General features: G+C 46.4%; 1 protein-coding gene across 11 annotated transcripts in view; it reads right to left on the reverse strand.

Moving 5' to 3' along the window:
- Window positions 1-14,436, reverse strand: part of CTCF (CCCTC-binding factor) — a 37,336-nt gene extending 22,900 nt beyond the window's left edge. For 3 of the 11 annotated variants that reach the window (XM_050903748.1, XM_050903749.1, XM_050903743.1), the window contains exons 1-4: window positions 14,348-14,401; window positions 9,914-10,061; window positions 5,567-5,679; window positions 1,718-1,843 (exon numbers count right to left, since the gene is read on the reverse strand). In XM_050903748.1, the coding sequence (XP_050759705.1) occupies window positions 1,718-1,771 (54 nt within the window). In that variant the 5' untranslated portion in view covers window positions 1,772-1,843; window positions 5,567-5,679; window positions 9,914-10,061; window positions 14,348-14,401. Of the gene's footprint in view, window positions 1-1,537; window positions 1,654-1,717; window positions 1,844-5,566; window positions 5,680-9,913; window positions 10,062-10,401; window positions 10,419-14,347 lie in introns of those variants that run through there. The other 8 variants (XM_050903745.1, XM_050903744.1, XM_050903746.1 and 5 more) reach the window with 8 other exon arrangements.
- Between the last annotated feature and the right edge of the window lie 6,049 nt (window positions 14,437-20,485).

Consider the following 20,485-nt stretch of genomic DNA (forward strand, 5'->3'; position numbering starts at 1 on the left):
CATTTCCATCTCAACCATTTTTTTGGAAATGTTTCCCTTTTTAATATATTAAGAAAGGTATTCTGTTTTGCTAACCTGACAGCTCATTTCAGAAGGACAAACGTGCCTTTTTATCAGGTGTAAAATACAGAAAGATTTACACTTTAAAAGTAGCAGTCACAGAGGAATTCATTTTCAGCTGATGCTAGATCATAAAACTAATCAGTCCCTCCCTTTTACAGTTCTTTATAATATAAAAGTGATGAAGGAGCTCACAAAAGACCACTGGAATACTTGAAGGTAATAAATTGAGAGAACAATGGAAAACTATTTCAGGTTAAAACAGCCTGTAAAATCCATTGCCACAAAAAGTAAAGTCTAATACTATAGGTAGATACTGAAAAGGTTAACAGTTTTATCAACAAGTATTTGTGGTCATTTTCCCCCTCACACATTACTTTAGGCTTTCATTTAGGCTACTAGCAAACTGCTAACAGCAAAAAAAAGGTGTTTCTTTCAAAATCAGTCTGACCAGAGGAGGATTCTTTGGCCATCTGATGCAGCGTTGCACGATATCAAAACGGCAACACCAGACACCACCACACCTGAAAAGAGACCAGTGCAACAAGTTTCATGGCATTTTGGAGACTTCATAATAAGCTACAAGTATTTGGACTTTGTTTTTCTCTAAGGCTTCAGCCAGATGAACAAGCATCCAAGGACTAACTTTTGGGGAACAGCTATTCCTTTTATCTTTGCAGGAGTACTCATTAAGTAGTGATACTCTGCCTGGACAAGGGAATTCAGGCTTCATACCAGAGGAGCAGGAAGTGCTCATCCCTGGGATGGTAACGTGGATCCTACAGCTGCTCATGCAGTAACTATTAGTCACCTCACAAATTACACCCTGATGCATACAAGGAAAACTAGTCAGTGCTAGTTAACTTAATGTCAGGCTGTCAAATGTAGAGATGTAGTTTACTGTTGTTGCAGCAGGGACAGGAAATTCCAGGAGAGTTTTGGAAACACCTATGGCAGAAGGGCAGTGGACAAGACAAAAAACTCCTGGAGCCTAAATTAAGTCATCCTTGCTTTTGAATCACAGATCACAGAAAAGTTCATCTCAATTAATAAGTGCTGGAACAGATATAAACAGAATCAAACCCAGGTGAACCCTAGACAGTGGCCCTCATGCTGAGGTTTTAAGTAATTTAATCCGTTTTATACACACATCTAATTCATTTGGACTCATGTTCCAAATATTCTCATACACCAAGGCCTAAAAGTGCCATTACAATCAACTTTCAAAGCAGATGAAGCAAAAAAAAAAAAAAAAAAAAAAATCCCACAAAGGCACTCGACCTTGGAGGAAAAAACACCTTTCCACCGGGAGTAAGGCCTCATTTTCAAACACACTAACTCTGTCAGAGAAGCCATCCCTGCCTTTAAACTGCCCACTCATTCCCACCCACATCACCCCAACTATTCCTCGTGTTAGCGCAAGCATTTCTAAGACTGCCGCTAACTGGTCAGGAAACTAATCCAGGCCAGAACTCACCCAGCCAAAAAGATACTTATTTCCATCCAGACCAGGTCTCTGGTGTGCCCAAACACTCAGGCCAGCCAAAAGAGAAGCACGGCAAGAGGGTTTCTTCCAGCACAGTGTAAGCTTTAAGTGTTCAGGAAACTACTGCCTCGGCATGGAACGCATACCACACTTTAAAACCCCTTAATTTACATTTATGTTCTTGACGCTTCTGCACTTCTGCCTGGACTGATTTGTTCTCTTCATGCTGGCTATTCTTCATGCAGCTCGATGTCAGAACACACTCTGGAACAGAACAGATGAGTCGTACTAGTGAAACTACATAAAAGAGAAAGGGAAGAGAAGGGGGGGGAAATAAAAAAAGCGCTGTTTGAATGTTTAATGCTTAACAGAAAATGTGTAGTCCCACACCTCTAAGAACAGCATTGATAACTGCTTGAGGACCCCTTCACTTATCAAAAAAGCCTTAAACAAAACCAAGAGTATTTTAATTGGCTTTAATACTTTTCACCAGGAAGAATGAACTCATTTTACAAACTCCTCTCTCTACCTCTTCTCAAACTCTTTAGCATTTACAGTTCTTACAAGCTAAAACTCTGTATGCCTCATGTCAAATTCAGAGTGCAATATGACATTTTAGAGCTGATTACGCCTACTTCAGATGGCCTTTTCCCCCTGTGCTGTGGAATACCAAATTGCAACACCAAAGCAGTTTTTATTGTTAAAGGGTGTAAATTAGAGCAAGTATAACCTGTTACATACTGTCAATGCAGCAAGTAACACTATCGATAAAGTAACAAAATCAGCTCTAACACAATTCTAACCTTGTTACCCTGAAGAAGAACAGCCTCAGCTCGTTGAAGAGCTTATCAATTAAGAGCTTAAAATATTCACATTTACAGAACTAAAACATTTACAACACAGTACATTATTTCTCATCTGTAATCCTTCTCAGTCCTCTGTGTGCACACATGCTAAAAACCCTGGAAACACTAAGCAACTCCACAGGAGTAATTCTCAAGCGAGGCACATATTCTTGCTGCACTCAGTGATGCGGGCCAAGCAGTGTTGAATTTCACACTAGTTCTACGCCCTTTGAATTTAAGTACTTTTCCCCCCGGTTCTTGTCATTTATTTAGTACAAGGCACTCCAGTCTGGGTTCTGACTGCATTTTCTTCCTTGGCAAGTCTATTTTTAATTGTTTATCAGCTTCAAAGAGCACTACTGATAAGAAGTTTGTTGGAACTGTGGATGCTCAGTGATAGTGAGCTTTTAGAAAAGCATTTGGAATTGACCTCTCTTTATTTAACACTTACTCTGTAAATATCATATATGCTATATATATATTCACTGACCAGAAAAGGGGATGCTCAGAGGATATGTGGGGTGTGTTCCACTGCTAAGGGCACATTAGGACTGCTGACGCAAGCTGCATCCTTGCCAGGTTCTGTGCTGATGAGAGCTTGCGCACAGTAGTGGTAGGCATATAAAATAGTTACTGTTAGTAGCTAAGTTTTTATTCCTGACTTGTAACCCTAGAGAAGACTATCATTTCCTAAAACTTAAAAACTTGTAAATTAACACAGAAAAGCCTTAAGAGTGAAGGACTTCTCCGTTCAGAAGACACTTGATGCAAAGCGAACACCTCCCGTCTGGAACTGTATTATCTCAGAAGTTTTGTCACTGGACAAAACACACCAGGACTCTTCAATAGAGCACACTTAATTGAATGGAAGCATCCTTTTATCTACTGCTATTCTTTTATCCTAACTTTGGTTTTCCTGAAATTTTGAATCGAGAAATAGTTTTCTTCCAATTTTCAAAACCTAATCTTCTGCTTGGCAAATGACTTAACAGCGGAGAGATCTGTTTTGAATAAAGATTGTACCCAAGCTCTTAGTAGAGGAAGAGAGAAACAAAACAGTAATAACTGTAGTTCTTTTTCACATTATAGACAATACAAATTCAGAACAGTTTACAGGGGTATCTGCAGATTACAACTGATGGTGAGTTAATGCAAGGCACAACCATCACCCTTCTCTCTTTACAAGGTATTGACTCTGCTTAAGGAAGTTAATGGGGTTTTTTTAAAAAGATGTTTTGAAGTAAGCAGATCAGACATCGCTCGAGGAATATCAGCCTACTAATGCACAACCCAAGGAGCAGTTTCCCAGCACTGCAAACATGCATACTTCAAAAATGCAAGGCATACTTGTTCTGATCCACCCCATGGTAATGTCCCAGAGGGAAGGAAAGCCACTCTCACCCTCCTTTACTGGAAAGATAGCCTACTTCTGTTACAGTATCCAGCGTATTTTCTGGCATAGAATACCTTGCATGAATTTCCATTCCAATCAGATCTTTGACATATGGGCAAGGTTTGATAAGCTTGAAGGAAAACAGGGATAAGCTGGAAATTTAAGTCCTCCACGTGTCCATTTTTGAGCTTAGCACACTGAAATACATGGGAAAGAGCCCATTAGAGGGCTGCCAAAACAATGAGGTGGCTAGAGCGCAAGACCTACAAGAGCAGACCGACACAGCTAGCTGTGAGAAGGCTAAAGGGAGATCTTGCTGCTACCTTCACCTACCTGATGGGAGAGCAAAGAGAAGATGAAACCACGCTCTCAGAGGTACACAGTGAAAGGACAAGATGCAACAGGCAAGCTGCAACAATGAGTGTGGTCAAACATTGGAGCAGGTTGCTCAGAGATGTTGTGGAAACTCTAATCTTTCAGCTATTGAAAATATTTGCTAAATACAACCCTAAACTACCTCATCTAACTTCAAAGGTGGCCCTGCTTAGAGCCAGGGGTTGAACCAGGGTACCACAAGAAGTCCCTTCCAACCCAAATTACTTTACCATTCTCTGGCACTATATAAAATGAAGGATATACTTAAACGTCAAACACAAAACAGTGAGGTTTTTTTCATCTATGCAGTTATAACTATGATGCTCTTAGGACAGAGAGATTTATTGGTTGTGGCATTCACTTCCACACAAGTTCTAGAAGACCTGGAACACTTTTGCAAGATCTCAAACACTGACCAGTTCTTTAACTAACGTGCAGAAGTACAGTCATTCTTGGCAATCTACTAGTGACCTGCGCTTTCAGAGCAGTGAATATACAAAGCCGCCCAGTATTTAAGAGAACACCGTTAGAAGAGCACAGGCTTAGTGTATCATTGTTTAGGAGACACAAAACCATATGTGATATGAAGTCAAAGAAGGGCTGTAACGAAGACCACCATCAGACAAGGCTCCTATAGGAACTTCAGATAGAAAAGGTGGAAGCAGTACTGACAAGGGACCTCACTACTTTTTTTAATTTGCAGGCGAAAACCCAGGACCACAATGAGTAAATCTAAACTAATAAAAAAGAAATATCTGTCTTTGAAGAAATAAGGACTATTGTGTGCTCTTTTCTCCAGAATGTTAACAAGAGGTTATATCTTGAGTGCCAGAAGGTGGCTGAAAAGGCTCCCTGGCTGCCAGCACGGGACTGTCTGTTTGAAGAGGCAGCTCTGGGACAAGAACAAATGGTAACACATCATGCCGACCAACAACTACACTGGATCAAGTACTTCTAACCAGGGAGAGCCGGTCTGGTAACAGAGCAGGAAAAACGTTCAATGCTATCTCCCTTCTTTGAATCTCGTGGAGCTGGAGAAAACATTCCTAAGGATTTGTTTGCACAAGCCACTCAAAGCAGATGTCTCCAAAAACATTACAGATGTCATGTCAGACAAGTCAGACATCTGAATATTTGATAGTCTGCTCCATCATACTGTCATGGAAGCTGCCAAATTCTTCTTCATGTAGGTCAAAATGCTGGTAGAACAGGGAGAGGATGCAGCTGCTTCAACAGGACAAAACTATTTCCACACACACTACAGGAGCCAAGTATAAACTACTCAGGGCTCATATAATGCTCTAGTAGCTCAGAGTAGGTAGGAGTCAATAGTAGTCGTTCCTGAGCAGGAAGGAGAGGAGTGCATTAATATGGAAGGTAGGCAAGGATCAAGTAATCAATGAGTACCTTTTGAGTATTCAGTATTGCCACAGGAAGCGATAAATCTCTCTTCAAAGATCAGAAGTGGCAGTAAGTTATATACTCAGCAGGAATGCTGGATAACACTAACTTCTTCCATCCTCCAAAAAGAAAAGAAAAGAAAAAGGTTTTAATCATCTGATAAGCTTTGACTGAAACTACTAGCCTGCAAAAATTTTATTTTTTCCAACCTGTAATCTGAAAACTCCTGAAGTGCCTCTAAAGGGTTCTCTCACAGTACATACTGGGAAAGCAAAACTAAAGTTTATATTGCAACCCCACTGCAAACAGTTCAGCACATAGGAGAAAGCTACTGTTTTAAAATGCACTATTGTTACACTTACGTCAAGTATGTACAACCCCAAACGGGGGCATTTTTAATTCAGTAGCATTTCCTGGTTTCATTTTAAATCTCTGGATGTCAGAGGTGGTTTCAAGGAAACAGCTTTGCAAATCGAATACAAGGAGACAGAGAAACTACACAAGAAGCTGAAGTAATTGGCCAAAAATCACTACTGATTCTACAGCAGTGAAAAGCTCTTCCAGGAGGTCGTCCAGAGCAACGATGTCTCTTTCATCATTAAACAATGGCAGAATTCAATTCCCTTGACAGTGATTTTAAACATACAGCAAAGTTTACTGCTCTATTTCAAAAGAGTAAAATATGTTTACAAATATCCAAATGCTGCCATTACTACTTGTGGTCTCAACTACCTTTTCGGAAAGTCTCTACTTACCCCAAAATATTTTGAGGTATGGTTCCACAAAGGCTTAAATCAAACTCAGAGCTGTAGTTTTTCCACATCCACTTATATCTAGTTGCCCCCCACCTTTTTTTTTGGGGGGGGAGAGGGGGACAGGACACGGGACAGGGGACAGGACAGGGGATGACACACACAGATGGACACACACAGGAAGCAAATTCAGCTCACCAACTCATCGCCTGGCAATGCAATTGCCAGCACACAAGTGGAAGGAGATGGGGTCACAACAGTCCTGATGCAAACCAACTTAATTTTCCAGGGAAGCCATGACTTTTACTTCCCTAAATGCTTTGGTGTTATTCCCAACATAGCAAGAGCTGTAAATTCACTTGTATAGCCTTTATCAATAGGTTGGGGAAAAAAAAAGAAAAAAATTTTCTTTCTCCAACATGAACATTAAAAAAAAAAAACCCTAACAAGGACAGATCAGTGTCTATTTAGTCCAGCAGTCTGTCTCCAAAAGCTCAAGCAGGAAACGCTGCGTAGGGAGAACAATCAGTCATGTCTGTGGTTTACCACCCTCATCCCAACACCCAGCCATGGGATCAGGGATCTTAGCCCTTGGACCTGCTGATCCCTTTCTGAACCTACAATGTCTCCACAGTCTCTTACCAAAACAGGTTTTCTATCAACTGTGGTATATTTTCCCCATTTCTTCCTCCTACAAGGTACAGGCTCACCACAAAACTCACTGCATCTACCTAAAAAGTTGGCCTTGTGCGAGTGCTAGGAACCACACCACAGAATAGCAATCAGACTGGACACAGACTGAATTTCTGCAAAGAACACAAGTGGTAGCAGCAGAGCCACCCTATTTCCCTTCTTACAAACAGCCAGGAGAAACCAGAATTGCCAACTCCAGCATCAGGTGCTTCTGTTGAAACTACCATCCAGAGGAGCACATGGATTATATATATTTTTTTTATATATATATATATATATATAAAAAAGTTAGCTCTGCAGCTGAGACAGTTCTCAAGCTTTCATTTCCTCCTTCCCACCTTTTTAACATATATAATACATGAAAAGTACTTCTAGCTTTCAGCAATCTCCACCTCAAGATGCTTAGTCCACCATCAGGCTACTCACTGTAACATTCTGGAGAGCTCAGAAAGTGTCAAACACTTGTGTCAAGTCTCCACACATGATGCATTATCATAGCTCAAAATTATTAAGTGTTGTTTACTCCTTCTTCCACAGCTTTACTCTCCCTAGTTTCATTCCTGATTAATTCAGTATTTTATTCAGCATCCACTTTAAAACGAGGATCACTGCATATAAAATAATTTCAGACAATACAGACAAATGCAATATATAAAATATAATTCAATAAATAATTTTATATAACACATAAAACAAATAATTTTACAAAGCTCTATTTTCTGAAGTGGATTCAATGCAAATCACCTTGCTTCACCCTCACTGAGCATTTTCCACGCTACGAACTGGGAAGGAAGAACTCCTTTAGTGATACAGGCTTGGAACTGACTGGCTGGCTGGACAGCAGCGGTGCTGACAAGGTCCTAGGGCTACTTGGTAGACAGCAAGCTGAACACGAGCCGGCAGTGTGCCCCGGCAGCAAAGAAGTAACATTTATCCTACCAACAGCTCAGTAATACTATAGCCACAGATAAGGACGTTTTTACAGGCAGAAGTTTGGACTAAATATATGGGATACTATTTTGACACACCTCCAATATATATCAATACCTGCTTACTTTCTCCTGTTCAGAAGATTTTACCGGCTTGATCATGTTCTAGATTTCTAAGGAAAGGTCCTAAACCCATCTCTGTTCAAAAAGAAGGAAGCTGGTGAAAGAGAAGAGGGGCTGCTCCCCATCTTTTTTCTTTAGCATGATCACCTCTCATTTGATCACCGAGTCTGACCTCTTAGGAATTACAGTTCTCTAACTGTATATGAAACAAGAGTTGAGTACCTTGCAGCTGGCTGAAGCAATTCTCAGAATTCTTTCCACAATCTTGATTCAAAGATGTTAAGAAATTAAGAAATACACGACTGCTCTTCATATGATAATCCAATGGGGTTAATCGCCTTCACTGCAGAAAACTTAAGTCTTTTAGTTTGAACTTATCTGGCTACAAATTCTTGTTGTGTTTGTCAGCAAGATTAAAAAAAGCTCACTCATATCCAGTATTATCTTGCCAGGGAGATATCTGAGGACTCTAATCAAGTCACCTCTCAGTTTTGCCGAGAAGCTGCACAGTAAACTCTTAACACTTCACCGCATGGCACTACTTCTTAGCTCTCCATTAAACTGGAGATTAATCCCCCTTGCAGACAGCAATTTTTTTTGTTTGTTTGTTTTTTAAGTGCTGATGCCAGAACTGTACACATAGTATTTTGGTAATGACTTCAACCCACCCCACCCAGGCAAGAACGTATCTCTACCCATTCTGTTAATGCATCTGAGAACTACATTAGCTTCTTTGTCACAGCATCACCTTGGAAACTCAGGTTTAAGCTGTTTATCCCCTATGACTCCAAAATGCAGTTCAGCCACTGCTTTCTAAGATACCAGGTGCCTTGATTTAAATTCAGCTGAATTGCCTTGTTCCCAGGTGTACAGCTTTACATGCGGCAGCCTTAGCACACACGCCTGAATGGATCTTCACCTGACAATCATGATGGCTGCCTTAGCACTATTTGCCTTTCCATGAACCACAATTTTATTATGCAAAAGTTTTAAATCAACAGACATTTTGCACCAACAAAATCAGTAATGAAACCAAATTGTGACAAGCAATTACCAGTTTTTGCTGAACATCCATGGAAACTATTCAGCCTTGTACACCCCCGGACTATTCCTGAACTGAATAGCATTTACAGATATTCAATACTAATTTTTATATTCTGTAAGGTCCTCAACATCAAGAGAGATACCTTTAACAAAGTCAAATAATAAATTTAACAAGCTCTTTTTTCCTTGAAGTCTTATTTACTTGGATTAATTACATACTTTTCTCTCCTTGTGAACTAAATTCTGTACTAAGAATAAATGGGAGAGCTGGTAATAACGTAAACTATATATGTATTAACATCATGCAGTGCTAGTCAAATACCCAAGGTAGCTCAGGTGTCTCTGCACAGCACTACGTTACTAGCTGCCATGTTCATCCACTCCATCTCGTTTTAATACTGATACCTCAGCACTTCTCCAACCTCCTGGAATTTCCCTAGTGTTCCAAAGTGCATCAACTATACAATATTCCTTCCAGTATTACAGCTAGGGATATTCCAGTGTTAAAAGTGGGAAAAAAATACACTGGCCAAGGCAAACATCTCTCTCACCTCCCAATGTACTTTGCTGGTAGGTTTTTTGGGTGTTTTTTTTGTTTTATGTTTTCTCTTGTGTTTGTTTTTTAAAAAAACAAACAAACAAACAACAAAACACAACAGAGGAATTTCAGCAGCTTTCAGAACAGCAACCTAATTCTAAATACCTGAAAGAGGGAGTAAGGATTACTTTGACATCCCAATTAAAGCAAGTAATATTCTTTATATAATTGGACGAAGCTACTTTCTCCTCTACTTTACAGATAGCTACATTACCTGCTGATGTTTGAGACATACAAGCTTCTAATCATGATGCATATTAATACAGACAAAGGTGTATTTCACGCTCCAAACAATCTGTGATTTGGCTTCTGTTTTGTTAGAATTTGACAAGTTCAATGATGTCAACAGAAATTTTTAGATTCTGGGGAAAAAAGAAGAAAGGTAAAATAAGATTTTCAGTATAAGCTGAACTTAGTTCACAGTCTCTTTACATTTGAGTGAAGCTTTCCAGTGAAACCCATGAAGCTTTAGAAACTTCATGAGTTTGTTGCTATGGCAGAAAAATCAGACGATGCTGATAGCTGACTGACAAAACAGTATGTACTTGGGCACAGTACCTGACCTACGGGGTGTAAAGAAAACACCCTGCAGCACAGCTTGCTGCACTGCTACCAGTACAGTAGCCCTCCCCTGTGTTACCTGGTCAGCATGTCCTAACTGATCACTGCACTTCTTGTGCTTTTAAATGCTTTTAAACATACCTCTTAACATCAACTCCGTACAGCACACTGAAATCCTCAGGTAGCTGACAGCAAAAAGTGGGAGGGCTGGAACTGAAGGGTCTCTAAAAACAAACCTTTACATAAGAAACGCAACTGTAAACATCTATGACTCACAACTTCGGCTGTAGGGATAGTTAAAGAATAGTTCTTCAGGAATCCATTCTATCACAGATCTCCCCTAAGTAACCCACATTAACTGCACCGTTCTTGAGAGCTGTCTGTACTACTACTGCGTTTTCACCTGTTAAGAATCATATTGGAAAGACATTAAGACTTGATAGTTTCCAAGTTTTTATAATACCAAATGAGGGAAACTTCACTTTAGCTTTAATTTATATTACATACCAAAACTGAGTTGTTCAGTGTACAGTCACCTGAATGTTAATATGATCTGAAACATAAAACTCCCTACCCACCTCCTGTTTATTCTACTCTTCTTTTCAAGGTTTTGTCAATCAGAAAATACTAAGATCACTCAGCTGAGCAGCTACTATTTAGTTTTCATATTAAATATGTCTAGAATAAGCATATCTCACTTAATTCCTGAAGAATGATGGATTATTGGAGAGGAGTGGGAAGAGCAGCAGAACAGCATGTTTTAAATTAAATTCAAATATCCTTCAGTATAAAAAAAGCAACATCTTCAGTTACAGTCAGGACAGTACAAAGATTCTTTCTAAGTTTCAGCAAAAAAAAATCTGAAAAAACAAAAGCCATGTTCTGAACCATTTTTATGAGCAGTAAATATAATCTTTGAACAAAAAAAGAAAATTTCCTGGATCTGCGTGCATCTCTAAGACCACGTAGCATTGCAGAGCCGTAGAGCTTGATACTGTATTGAAATTTCAGAATTTAGTACAACAAAGACTGAACTGGGCATCTAAACTAGAGCCAAATGGATGAACAGAGGTTTAAAGTTAAGCAAACAAATCAGTACAGTTCAGTAAGTTAACACAAACAAAAGAACCACCGAGTCACAGCTTTGGTTTCTTTCAGCTCCAGTGTGGAAGCTGAAGACTAGCAGTTCAGTCAGCGTGTGCCTTCATGTGTGCAGGTAGCAGCGGTAGCTGTTCCTTATTACACGTATTTCTAGAGCACGTACAAGCACAGGAGGAAGCAGCAGTTGGGATCCTAATGCTCTATTACTCCCTCAAGTATTCCCTCTCTGGTAAAGAAGAGGTAAGAGAAGCAAGAGTTGCCAGAATGGGTGAATCAGGAAGTTTTTATACAGATATAATCAATATATATCTCCAAAATAACTAACATACAAAAAACTGTTCAGACAGAGCAGGAAGAGCTATCCAGAGGTCAGAGCTCAACACAGCTTGCTGTTACAAGTGAAGAATCTGCCAAAGCAGAAGGGATAAGGGCAAAGGAATAAGCTGGCTCTTCTCAGAGAGCAGATAAGCCTAATAATGCTCAACATCCGACTTTCAAAAATCTTCATTAGAAAAGCAGGAGTTCTTGGACATGAAGTACTAAGGGGAAGAGAAGAAATTAAGTTCTGGAGTAGGCTCTATACAGAAATTCCTAAGTTAGTAATCACATATAATTAGATTTTTCAGGTAAATGCTGAATAAACACAAGAATAACACAGGTCAGCTTCTGGCATTTTCAAGACAACAGCAATGGCACTGGATCAGGTGGGTATCAATCTGCAGCCACAAGAGCTGGTAACGATACACACAAATTACAGTTCATATTCAAGATACAGCCTGCTAATATAAAAGGCAGTTCTTGAAATAGCTCTTGCCCTCAATAATGCTGCAGGCACAAGTTGCCAGCAAACTTAACGCTGTAGTGACAGTTTCCCAAGCTCTGTCCGAATTGGACGAGACTCGCTGTATTATTTCAGTTGCAGGGCCACTTGAGGCTACAGGAAGTCAAGTTTTGCACCTTTTGCTCAGACATTACTCCTCGAAAATAGCCCACGAAGTTTCAAGAGTGTTAATGAAGCCGTTCTGTGCATCCTCGTGACCTTTCTCATGTATAGTGTAAGTAGAGAGGACGTTAAAATTGAGCTAGCACTATACATCCAGAAGAAAAGCAAACTGGAAGTAAAAAAAAAAAAAAATCTATCAACCTAAAAAAAAAAAAGAAAGCATTGCTTTGCCCTTATGCTAAAATTGCTCCTTCCTTCAGTTCTAATGACGTCTTCCGTACTAAAGTAAAATGTTAGGTACAGCTTAAGTAAGAACAGCCTGAATACAATATGGAGCTATTTCTTATACCCAACGGACTCCTGCAAATTCAACAGGCTCTGCAGAAGCAGAATAAACTGGAGAACTTGAGAAAATATTTACACACTTCCTGCACTGAAACAAAACACACATATACTGGAAGTGGTAAACAGTATTTCAGATGCTTCTAATAACACCTCTGGAGTTTATTACCAGAATCCAGTAACTGGCAGGAGGTGAGGAACAGCCATGCATTTATTTAAGGGGGGGAAAGACTGGGTAAAAAAAATAGGAAGTCACAAACAGGAAAGCGAGCTCATTCTCACCAGCAGGCAAGTCCTAAGGATCACACTGAACAGAAAAGGATGCATACAACATGACAAAACCCCTGCATGGAAGTCATTTCACAAAGCTAAGGCAAGGCCAAGTCTGCTACCGTATAAATACATTTACTGAAGAAATTTAAAGTTGATGTAGAGAACAAAAAGCAAACTGTTTGGACACAGAGCACGTGCGATTTCCTCTTCTGCATCACAAAAAGAATCGGGTTTTGTGCTTCCCCCTCCCCCGCCGCAGAACAAACCCAAGCAAGAGAGGGAATAAAACCGTGTTTTGTGATGGGCTTTCGGGCTCCATCCCTAAGCAAGAGCCCGGCTGCGGAGGGCGGCCGCCCCGAAGCGTGCCTCGGGAGGCCCGCAGCCCGGGCCAAATCGAAGCAAGTGACACAACTTGTCGCCGGGTCGGTGGCAGCCCAGGTGCGCCCCTGCTCCCGACCACGCCGCGGCGACCTGAAGCCCCGCGGGGGCCCCGGGCCCAGGCGCGGCAGCGGTGGGGGGGGGGGGGGGGGGGGGGGGGGGGGGGGGGGGGGGGGGGGGGGGGGGGGGGGGGCGGCGGGGCACCCGCTCTCCGGGAGCAGCGGCGGCGGCGGGTGGCGAGGCGAGGGGGGGGGGGGGTTGGCGGCCGGGCAGCGCGGCGAGAGCGGGCGCCCCCCAGCCGTGCCCGCGTCCCGGTGCTGCATGGCGCTGCTCAGCCTGCCTTGCAGAGGGAGCTCGAGTCCCGCTCTGCGCCTCGCAGCGCCTCTCACTCCGCAGCACACGCCAGCGCAGCGAGGCGGCGGCCGGCAGGAGCGGGACACGCAGCCGCCGCCGTCGCCACCGCCCTGCGGTCAGGAGCCAGCCGGACACCGAGGGAGGCCACGGGCAGCGGGCGGAGGGCGCCGGGCCGAGCCCCGCAGAGGTTCGGGCGAAGACAGCGGGGCGGAGGAGGGAAGGGGGGGGAGTGTGGGGGGGGGGAGGGAAGCGGCGGCCGCGGGTGGGGAGCGGGCCCGGCCCGGCTCGGCGGGGCGGGGAAGGCGGGGGAGGGGAGGAGGAAGGGACGGGAGGGGAAGGGAAGGGGGGGGGGGGGGGGCCGGCGGCTCGCGTGGCGGGGAGGGGGCGGTAATCAGCGCCGGTGGCGCGGCGGAGGAGACAAAGGAAAGAAAATGGAGTCGGGGCCGGCGGCTCGGCCGCGGCCCGGCCGGGCGGGGACGGCGGGAAGGGAGGCCCGGGCGGGCCCGCAGCCCAGCGCCGCGCTGTGGGGAATGGCGGCGGTGGCAGGCAGGCGCCGGCCGCGCTGGGGACGATAGAGGGAGACAAAGCCCCCTGCTTCCCCGGCGGCGGCCGCTGCGGGGCCCCAGCCGAACCGGAGCCCCATCGTGACACCTAGAGGCCGGAGAAAGCGACTGCAAACCCCCCGCCACCGCTTACCTGCGCCCGCACCCCGCCGAGCTCGCTCCGGCCGCCGGGCCCCGCCGCCGCCCCGCGCCGCCCACGGGCCCCGCGGAGCCGCCGCGCCCCGCACGCCCCGCCGCGGCCGCCGCTAGCGCCCAGCACCAGCTCGCGGTTTAATCGCTCCACAGTCGCTTCGGACACAAAATGGCGGCGGGCGGGCGGAGTGCGCCTGCGCCAGCGCGGCTGCCGCGGCCGCCGGCCGGAGCGGGGAGGGGAGGGGTGGGTGGTGGAGGGGGGGGGGAGGGAGGGAGGGGGGGAGGGACGGCGCGCGGGGAAGCGGCCGCGCGGGGCAGGCTGGGAGCGGCGGGCGGGGTGGGAGGGACGGGGGCGCGAATCGCGCGCCAACTTCAAACGCGGGGCCGCGGCGTCGGCCGGCGCGCGCCTGTGCGTGCGTCGGTGCGTCACGCGTTGCTGAGGGCGGGCTGGCGGCGGAGGCGGCGGCGTTGGCGGCGGGAGGCTACGCCGCGCCCGGCCCGGCCCGGCCCCTCCCCGCGCCCCTCAGCGGGGCCTGCCCGGGCCATGCCGCTGGGTCTCCCGGTGTGGCAGGCGGCACCGAGTTGGGGCTGGGCCGGCGGGTGCGTTGGGAGCCCCGTGGGGCTGCCGCCGCTCTGCCTCCCCAGTGCCTGGTGCCCCAGCCGCGCGGGCTCTGAGGGCCCGTGGCCCTATGGCTGGCACCCTGGAGCCCCGGACACCCTCAAACACCCCCACCCGTGGCTCTGCACGCCTCTCCTAAGCTTCACAAAGCTAAAACTCCCCCCTTCACCTAAGCGAGACTTTCAGGCCCACCAGAGCTGTGCCTCAGGTCCTGGGGAAGGAGCTCATGAGGAGGATCAGGCCGCAGCAAAAGCCCGCACTGAAATTTGTGCCTTCCTCCGTGCTGAGGAGGAGTTCGCCAGTTGAAAGACCGAAGCTTTTCTTAAGCTGGAAGAGGAGTCAATGCTGTCACGAATTAATCACTAGGAAAGTTGTAGGGTGCTTTTATAAATACCAACAAGTTACTGGAATTAGATGGTATTTGCCTGGTGGTTTTAAAGGACCTTGGGCTTGCCAAGCTCGTAATCGAGTGGGACAAACTGCTCAAGTTAGCTTCAGCACTGCAGGAACGCTGAATGTGGTGCCAGGTATTGAGTAGGGAGCTTCTAGGGACGTGAACAAGGTCAGGTCCTGCCCATCAGGAGTTAGACGCCGCAGTGTTTTCTGTCCACAACTTTCCCCCTCCGCGCCCAAAAGGTGGAAACGGCCGCGGCATCCATAGTGAGATGTGTGAATTTATATGAGAAAGCACGGGGGCTCGCGTGTCTTTCATTTTCTGCAGTTTCCTGTGTTGCTGAATCTTCTGGGTTCGACATACTTTCTCATCTCCAGTAGCGTTGTGGCAGACCCGTAGCTGATTGACAGGCAAGCTGAGAGAAGGGGAGGATTCTGTGAGCTCATGCTGCATCCTCTTTGTATTTTCTTACCATAAAAACACGTGAAATGGAGCTAGAGTAATGGGTTAAAATATTAATGGTTCAAAACCAAGATGCATTGGAAGGAAGCTGCATTTTTTTCTCCTTTTACTCACCTATCAATCCCTGGAGGACAATAAGGCCAGGAATTGAGAGAGGAGACTAAATGTAAAGAAACCTCAACACAAACCCGTGCTAGTAGGACTAAAGAGTTCTAAGGCTGTTACAGTTGAAACTGATATTAAAAATCTTGCCCCAAATTTTTGCCTCTTGAGATGTCACTGCAGGGCAGAGTGAAAGCTGCTCAGCAGCTTAGGCTTTACCCCAACCTGCTTAGCAAGTGACAAAACCATCAGCCAAACGTAGCGTACATTAACGTGTAAACTGTGCCCTTAAATCCTAGCCTGAATAATGCTTATGTCTTGTTGAGCTGTGTCGTGGAGAGGAGAAGGGTCTGCCAGCCTGCTGCTCGGCAAGGGGGGGAGTTGGGCCGAGAGGTGGTGGCGAGTGAGAAGATCAGCTCCTGACCCTGCTTCACCGGTGTCTCCTGCCTGAGCTCTCCCAGTCCTTGCGAAGAAGCAGAGCCCCGGTGGCAGTGCCGTGGGCTGCGTTGTGAGCACCGATACTCCTCTCGGGGCTGTTGTCAACCGAGACCAAGTTCCCTTCTGAGGATTATGACACCAGGCTGAGTCCATTAATTCGTTACAGCAGGGGAACTGTAGCTTACCGAGTGGCCAGAGGGGACGAGCTGTGTTGAGTCACAAGGATGGAGCTCTGTTTCTTCAGCCCTGGCTGAAGGAGAAAAAAAATAGTTACAAAGCAATGGCGAAAAGTGACTGTTAATTATGAGAGGTGACAGGGTGTAGCCCACAACTGTGACCTCTGGGGTCTTCATTGCATGAGAAATTTGAATCGTAGAAACAGAATATCCTGAGTTGGAATGAACCCACGAGGATCTTTGAGTCCAACTCCTGTTGGACTATCAAAAACTTTGCTAAAATCCAAAAAGTCCCACATCCATCGCCTTCTCTTTGTCCACTAAACAGGTTGGGGGAAAAGGAAATTAAGTCAGTATAGCGTGAAGAATCTGCTAAGAACATTTCTAGGGAAATGAGATTCTGTAGTGCGGATTTTTTAAAAACCATTTACATTTATTCTAAGCTGTCAACCCATCAATTCTCATGCTGTGATTTTTGGGAGAATGGCGTTATCTTTCATGTGTAGCCATGAATCCTGCTTTAAGCTCAAAACTTCATTCAGGCACGAATCAAAATGGAGAGGAGCACTGGCTATATGTAAAATCGTTTCTTATGCTCCTGTAAATACTCACCCAGGGCTGGGAGTAAATGAGTGCTAATGATCCCTCTGCCTTTTGTTTGTAGCCATCCTATGACAAACGGTCGCTTGTCTTCTGTAGCAGGAATGTGCTGCTTAGGAAACAGAAGTTGTTCTGGCCAACACCTATTCCTGGACTTCTGCCAGAAGCGTCCCAGACCATCTAACTGGTGTGTGCTGGGGGTCTGACCTATTGATCTTGGGTTTCTCACTTGGAGGCGCTTTTGAGCTGATTTGTGGAGGATTCAAGCCTCCAGCTTCACTCCTAATTGTGGGTGCTCCTGAAAATCAGCCTCCAAGCCTGTCCAGATTAGACACCCAGAGGCAGATGCTCCTTCTAGAAAAGTTACCTGAGCGAGGCCTTGCCCAGAGATGCCTTGCCCATGAGCAGAACGGCAAGAACTGAAGCCGAGGAGCTCCTGACCGCCTTGCCGAGGGCCCGGCTGAGCTCACCCGCCGCGTTCCCTGCTCTTCCTAGCTCTGTACTTCCATCACCCTCACGCTGTACAAGCCCTCAGGAGTCACCACCCCTCTCCTCACTCAGCTCTAAGGAAGACAGTAGTCGAGTTTGAGAGCCGGCATTAAATTAAGTTTTGGAGATTGCCTGGAGCACACTTTGGTCTCTGTATGACACGAGGCCCCGGCTGTCACCCTAGGAGTGGTCCTTGGAGAACAAGCCCGTACCTATGTGCCTGACAGCCCTGCGAGGAACACGTCAATGATCATGAGGAGGTTGCTGCTTTGCTGTGGTTCAACGCAGACTACCTAGCTGTTCGAATCATTTCTAAGTGCCCTAGTTATTGCCTTGGAAACACGATTTCATACAAGCCTGGGATAAGGTGAGAGGTCCAACTCTGAGGCTGTTCAAACCGGAGATTCCCAAACTACAACCCCCTAAAAATGGCTTGGCACCAAGATTTGAGTCATTTCTTACACCAGGGCTGATCGGAGCTCGTGGCGCTCCAAAGCGGCAGCTTCTGCTTGGGGTCATTCTGGCTGGTGGGTGCTCTTGGTGTCACAACCCGTATCCTGCGCAGCTCCACCAGCCCCGATGCCGTCCAAGAGGAGGGTACGTTGGCTGATCAGTTATTTTGTGCTGATGATCTGCAGGGGCTCCTCAGGACGCTACCCTGAGACCAGCAGGTAAAAACCGATACCGCAAAGTGCTCCAGAATCCGTATGCACCCCTTTAATTAAAAGGAAAGCAGCAGTAAATGGGGAAAAGGAACATCTTTCCAAAGCCGGAGCACATGGGTAATGTAACCGTGACACAGACACCCTCCCACGGGCTGCAGCTCCTACAAGAAAAGCAAGTAGCTGCAACAGTCGTCGGTGCTGCTGAGCACAAGCACGTCCGTACGAGAGGGAGACGTTTTAAGCGCTGACACAGATTTGGCTGACAAACGTGGTGCTGGCACACTGTCTCCTTCGAAATAGCAAACACGCTGCCGCAAAACGTGCTCTGTGGTGCTGCGTCTGTCCCCGGGTGCTGTGAGAGTGGCTCCCAGGGAGTTCACCCCGTGAAGCGGTGCGGTTCCTGCGCAAGGGCTGGAGGAGACGTTAAGTCCCGGAGGGAAAAGTTGAGTCCCCTGCCTCCTTTCAAACAGCTCGCTCTTGTGACGGTTGTCCTACTCCTCCCCAACCCTTAAAAAAAAAAAAAAAAGAAACCATAGCAGGATGCACACTGCAGTGAATATTTTCAGTGAGTGCTGTCCAAAAACAAGACTTTTTTTTTTTTTGAAGTTTATTGCAGTTCAAATGGCAATCCTGCAATTCCAGGTGACCTGGCAGTGTCCGTGGGGCAGAGGTCCTTGGTGATGCTGGCATAGACCCATTCAGAGCAAGGGGCTGGGCAATAGATTCCTAAATTAATCTGTTTGGGGTTTTTTCCCCAGATGTTCTTAAAGCCACATAAATAATGAGATTATTCCTTGCAGTTCCAGGAGCAGAGTCATTTTGTCCTGACCTGCAGCTCCCTGCCTGCCCTGACAGAAGGCTGCTTTCCTTCTCCGATCTCTCTACAGCCAAGGTGTAGCTTATCTTGGAAGGTGGTATTGTGCTGCAGGGATGGGGCTAGGTTTCGGCAGGGCAAGGAGAACACCCACATAGGTGAGTGAATTGAATTCGTGGCTTTGGCCACTGGGGCACTGGGCTGGTTTTATTTCCAGGAGTTATTCAGGGGGAAAAAGAAACCAAAACAAACGTGTAAGATGTCTGGGCCACTTTCCACCTCTCGGGTGCTCTCGTCCCCAGCTGTATGTGCCACATCTCTTGCTGCCTACAGCTGCCGGTGTGATGCAGTGCTTTGGGAGAAACACTGTGCTTCCCTCCTGGGGCTCGTCCAGCCCCCAAAGCAGGTGGAAGAAGTCTAAGCAAGCGGTGATGCAGCATAAGTCTCCCCTGGTTACCTCCTTCCCGCAATCCCATCTGCAGATAAAACCCCATCCAAAAATGGTTACGCTAAGGCGGTGTCCCATCCGGGACACCCCACGCACCGTGACATGCTATGCAGCGTTAGCATGGAGCTGCATGCCGGCCGTGCCACGCGTGGCATTCTGCCTGAGCCAGCCCAAAAAGCTCTGCTCCAGTGAGGAAAAAGGACGTGGAGGCTGTAACCTGCTGGGACTTGCTTACAAACCCCAGGAAGCGCTGATGAACGGACCCTGCTCGGCCTGGGATCCATAAATCCCCAGCTCCACCAGCGCTGGCAGTGCCCACGGAATCACTGCCTGCTCCGGCGCGGGTGGCTGGCAGTGCCCCGGGGCAGTGCCGTGGGGGTCCCTGCCTGTGCTGCTTTAACCTACGCCCTTCCCAGAACCATAAGGACCACTAAGATGATTAAGGGATTGGAGCAGCTGTCATATAAGAAGAGGCTGAGAGAGCTGGGCCTGTTTCGCTTGGAAAAATGAAGGCTGGGGGAGTTTCTTATCCGTGTCTATTAATACCTGGTGGGGGGTAAAGAAGACAGAGGCAGATGCTCCTCGGTGGTGCCCAGTGAAAGACCAAACGCCAGACTGAAACTGAAGCACGGAGATTCGAGTTAAACTTCAGAAAAGCTTTTTCTGTGAGGATGGTCAAGCACTGGCACAGGTTGGCCAGAGAGATTCTGGCATCTCCATCCTTGGAGGTACTCAAAACCCAACCAGATGTGGTCCCGAGCTCTAGCTGACACTGCTCTGAGCAGCAGGGAACGGATGAGCATTTCCAAATGTCCCTTCCCACCTCAACTTTGATCCGTTTTCATCACCTTCGTCTTTGATCCGTTGTGGTTCAGTGATGAGACCCGCACCAAGAGGTGCCAAATCTCTATGGGGGGGACGGGTTTGAAAAA

The sequence above is a fragment of the Gymnogyps californianus genome, chromosome 12 (genome assembly GCF_018139145.2).
Source record: "Gymnogyps californianus isolate 813 chromosome 12, ASM1813914v2, whole genome shotgun sequence".
Taxonomy (NCBI): Eukaryota; Metazoa; Chordata; class Aves; order Accipitriformes; family Cathartidae; genus Gymnogyps; species Gymnogyps californianus.